Raw genomic sequence first — 4,458 nt, forward strand, 5'->3', positions numbered from 1 at the left:
AGATCAAGTTCTTGATAATGTACATGTCTCATACTTTCTGTGTTCCCCACCTCCCAGAATTTCAGGAAAATAAAGCTAGAAAAATTTCACTTTTATTCTACTAAAATTTTTAATCTTAGCATCTATTTTGGCCCATCTGTTCTTATCTGAACTGTTTCCAAGGGTTTCAAGAGTGTAGAGAATGCCTTATGTTAAAAATGACTGAATTATTGTGGGTGAGCCTTATTTTTCTACAGAAATTTTGACCCTCAGCTGAGCTAACCACAGTCTTATTCTGTTTCCCCTTAATCCACAGGCAGATGCTGAGAACAAAACATCTCATGATATGGATATTGGCCTGAGTATAACCAATAGCTCAGGGTTTCAAGTCTCTGAGTTCATCCTGATGGGGTTCCCAGGTATTCATGAGTGGCAGCACTGGCTCTCCCTGCCCCTGGCTCTGCTCTACCTTTTAGCTCTTGGTGCCAATCTTTTCATCATAATCACCATTCAACATGAGCCCATGCTACATGAACCCATGTACCATTTGCTGGGCATATTGGCAGTAGTGGACATTGGCCTGGCCACTACCATCATGCCCAAGATCCTGGCCATCTTCTGGTTCGATGCCAAGCCCATCAGCCTCCCTGAGTGTTTTGCTCAGATCTATGCCATCCACTCTTTCATGTGCATGGAGTCAGGCATCTTCCTCTGTATGGCAGTGGATAGGTATATGGCCATTTGTTATCCCCTTCAGTACCCTTCCATAGTCACTGAAGCTTTTGTCATCAAAGCCACTCTGTCAATGGTACTCAGGAATGGCCTGTTGACCATCCCAGTGCCAGTATTGGCTGCCCAGCGACACTACTGCTCCAGGAATGAGATTGATCACTGCCTGTGCTCTAACTTGGGGGTCACAAGTCTGGCCTGTGATGACATCACCATCAACAGATTTTACCAGCTGGCCTTGGTCTGGGTTGTGGTTGGGAGTGACATGGGTCTGGTCTTTGCTTCTTATTCTTTGATTATTCGCTCAGTGTTGAGGCTGAACTCTGCTAAAGCAACATCTAAGGCCCTGAATACCTGCAGCTCCCACCTTATCCTCATTCTCTTTTTCTACACAGCTATTATTGTAGTGTCTGTCACTCACCTGGCAGGAAGAAGGGCTCCCTTCATCCCTGTTCTCCTCAATGTGCTGCATATTGTCATGCCCCCAGCCATTAACCCCATGGTATATGCTCTTAGGACCCAGGAGCTAAGAGCGGGCTTCCAGAAGCTGTTTGGTTTGGGTAAGCATGTGTCCAGGAAATGAGATAACTTTAAATAGCAAAATATTATATGCAATACTGAAGAAAGAGCACAGTCTTTGAAGTCCAATGGACCTTGGCTAAAATTTCATCTCTCCCAATTGCTGGAACATCGATTCAACTTAATTCATCTGTATTGTATAGAACATAGTATGTGCAAGCCATTGCTGCAAGCATTTCCCATATATTAACTTTTTTAATCCTGTAACAACTGTATGAAGCAAGCATAATTGTTATTTATACACTTTGCTGATAGGGAAATGGAGTTGGGAAACTTGCCCACAGTCACAGAGGAAGGAAGTTGCAGAGCGAGATTTGAACTGATGCAATCAGGCTTCAGTATCCCGTCTCTTTAATTCTTTCTCTCTATTTAAACTCACTACTAATTTTTAAAATACAAATTAAGATAAACAAGGTAAAATTACGTATTACTTCTTTTTAATAAAAGAAAATTCATTTTAAAGTTGGCCACAATTTTTCTCTCTAGTGGTAAGTAGAGTAGACTTTAAATCTTCTAGAAAGAGTCATTCTAGTGGACCTGCTTATGTAGATGTAATAAAGAATTTGACGGAAATTATTTCGTCACTTCACAAACTCTGTACCAACTGTTGAGTTAACTTGCATTACAGCTCTAAAAGGAATATCCCAACCACTTTTTTAAATCCTTAACACTACTTGAACTTCTCTAATGAATTAAGAAAATCTCAATGAAGTCTCGTAGATCAATGACAGTATAAAGGACACGAAAGGTCTCCAAAGGAAAATTTTCCTTAAAGAAAAATGATATATGTTTAGAGACAGAGAGAAGAGAAAGTTAGTAAAATTGTTTTTTCTTTATTTAAATGCTAAAGTATACAGCTCAGCAAGGGTGGAATATCAGCTGCAGGATGACATGCAGATGAGGTTGGAAGTCTCTCCTGACCCAATCACATGGTGTTATGGCAGACTTTTGAAAGAGAAGCCTAACTTGCGCCAGCAAATCTGAAAGTCCATACATGAGAACCTTAAGTCATTACAACTTAAGCACTTAAATCATCTTCCCTTTGATAGAGTCAGATAACGATAGCAACATCATGATATCTTTGGACAAGGCAGAATTGGACCCTGTGCTTTCACCTGTTTCTAACAGTGACTCCACATATCAAGAAAAGAAGCACTGATGGCTGAAAAGCAGTGGCACACTAATGGATGGATAAAATTTCCTCCTCTTTCCATATATGTGCAAGAGAACTAACCCCTGATATCTTTTTAGATTCAGATTTCGGAAAGGAAAAAAGTAAGTCCCATGAAAGGATTCTTCTAGTCTTGAAGATTTCCACTTCTAGAAATGCCTTGACAACTGAAATGAGTGACTGAGATGGAAGTTTCAATCACTGAGGTTTATTAAGCCAGCTTTAGGGGACATCCAGGAAAAACATGAGCAACAGACGAACCTGTGGCTGTTTTTCCAAGGAGATTTTTCAGGAGGTTTAGTATTTATGCATTTCCTTAAAGAGCATAGAAGGTGTGCAGGAAGCAGGACAGGTAGGTGGTAAGGCAAATGGTTACATTCCTATGAGACTTTAGTTACTGCCTAGTAAATCAACATTTTACATAAGATAAGGTGAATGTTTGAAGAGAAAAGGGGTGTAAAGGAAGGGTCAGTTAAGTAGATGTCTCCGGGTAAGTAGAGGAATTATTGGTCTATTTTTGCTCTGCACCAGGGAAGATAAGCTTGAATAGACATTCTTAATGTGAAATCAAACAGACTTATTAGTTCCAGGACCTACACTTAAGATTGTAGATTTAAAGTTACAATTGGCATGTCCTGATTTGTAAAAGTCCAGCAAATAACTTACTTTTTTTTTTTTTTTTTTTTTTTGAGATGGAGTTTCACTCTTGTTGTCCAGATTGGAGTGCAATGGCGTGATTTGGGCTCGCCACCTCTACCTCCCAGGTTTAAGCGATTAAGTGTGATCTGGGCTCACCAACTTCCACCTCCCAGGTTTAAGTGATTAAGCATAATCTGGGCTTGCCACCTCCGCCTCCCAGGTTTAAGCAATTCTCCTGCCTCAGCCTCCAGAGTAGCTGGGAATACAGGTGACTGCCATCATCCCCTGCTAATTTTTGTATTTTTAGTAGAGACGGGGTTTCAACATGTTGGCCAGGCTGGTCTCAAACTCCTGACCTTGTGATCCACCCGCCTTGGCCTCCCAAAGTGATGGGATTATAGGCATGAGCCTATATTGGGCTTTTAAAAACCTCAAAAATAGGAAGCCAAACCAAGGCAGACTTCTGACTTTGCCTGAAGTATTTATAGATTCATTCTATATCCATTCTCAAATATGACATCCTAGTCAAAGCATTGGTGACATAACCAATATTTCCAAATATGTATCCTGCCATAAAGAGAGAAGATTATATCTGAACTTATGCAAATAACTTGCCATAAAAATAAAAAATATTCATAATAGTTTCAAAATTCTGGATAGATCAGGTTGGGGGGAGTAAATATTTTCATTTTTGTTTACAAAAGCAACTTTGCCAAATTGCTAGAAACTTTAGATAGCTTAAAAGAAAAAGGGTTCCTTAAATCTGGAAAACAAAACATCAAAAAATACAGCAAAATTCCAAAATAAAAAATCATTAAAACATTATCTTCATCAGGTCATTCAATTTCATATAATTAATTCTCATTCTGCTTGATTTTGGTTAGTAGTTTTATGATATAAGTTTATTAGAGTTTTGGAATTTCTTGCTCATTCAAAGGTATTATCTGAAAATCAGCAAAATCTGTTACTGTCAGAGTCCTTTCCACGAATCTCCCTAAGGATGAAGCACTTTAGGAATATAACGGCTTACAAGAAAAAAAAAAAAAAAAGAACTTTCAGAAGAGCATGAGAATAAAGTAATTAACTGTGAACAAAATGGCATGGTTAAAGAAATGATGAGAACTTACTATAATAATGACACAATTGGAAAAGAAACTTGGTTATTTTTATGGTGTACAACATTTTTTTAATGATTCAGTTACTTTATTGTTGCCTTGACATACGTCCTCAAGACACCCAGTTTTACGGACGAATTCATCTCTACTGTATTTCCAAAGTTTTTGTAATGAATAGGTTCTACCTTCATCTTCAATTTACTTAAGCTCTATACCAAGAACCATTAAGAAGCAACTTCAGTGAAA

The 4,458-nt window shown here is 38.6% G+C and overlaps 1 protein-coding gene across 1 annotated transcript; it reads left to right on the plus strand.

Annotated features, from left to right (window-relative positions):
* Window positions 1–288: 288 nt before the first annotated feature.
* On the plus strand, window positions 289–4,209 carry LOC100398868 (olfactory receptor 56B34-like). The gene has a single exon (XM_035265603.3). The coding sequence runs from the start codon at window positions 326–328 to the stop codon at window positions 1,289–1,291; it is 966 nt and encodes a 321-aa protein (XP_035121494.1). The 5' UTR covers window positions 289–325; the 3' UTR covers window positions 1,292–4,209.
* Window positions 4,210–4,458: the final 249 nt, after the last annotated feature.

This window comes from Callithrix jacchus, chromosome 10 (genome assembly GCF_049354715.1).
Source record: "Callithrix jacchus isolate 240 chromosome 10, calJac240_pri, whole genome shotgun sequence".
NCBI classification, from domain to species: Eukaryota; Metazoa; Chordata; class Mammalia; order Primates; family Cebidae; genus Callithrix; species Callithrix jacchus.

Excerpts from the sequence above, each read along its gene's own strand:
- LOC100398868 (XM_035265603.3), top strand. The coding sequence starts at position 326 with ATGGATATTGGCCTGAGTATAACCAATAGCTCAGGGTTTCAAGTCTCT.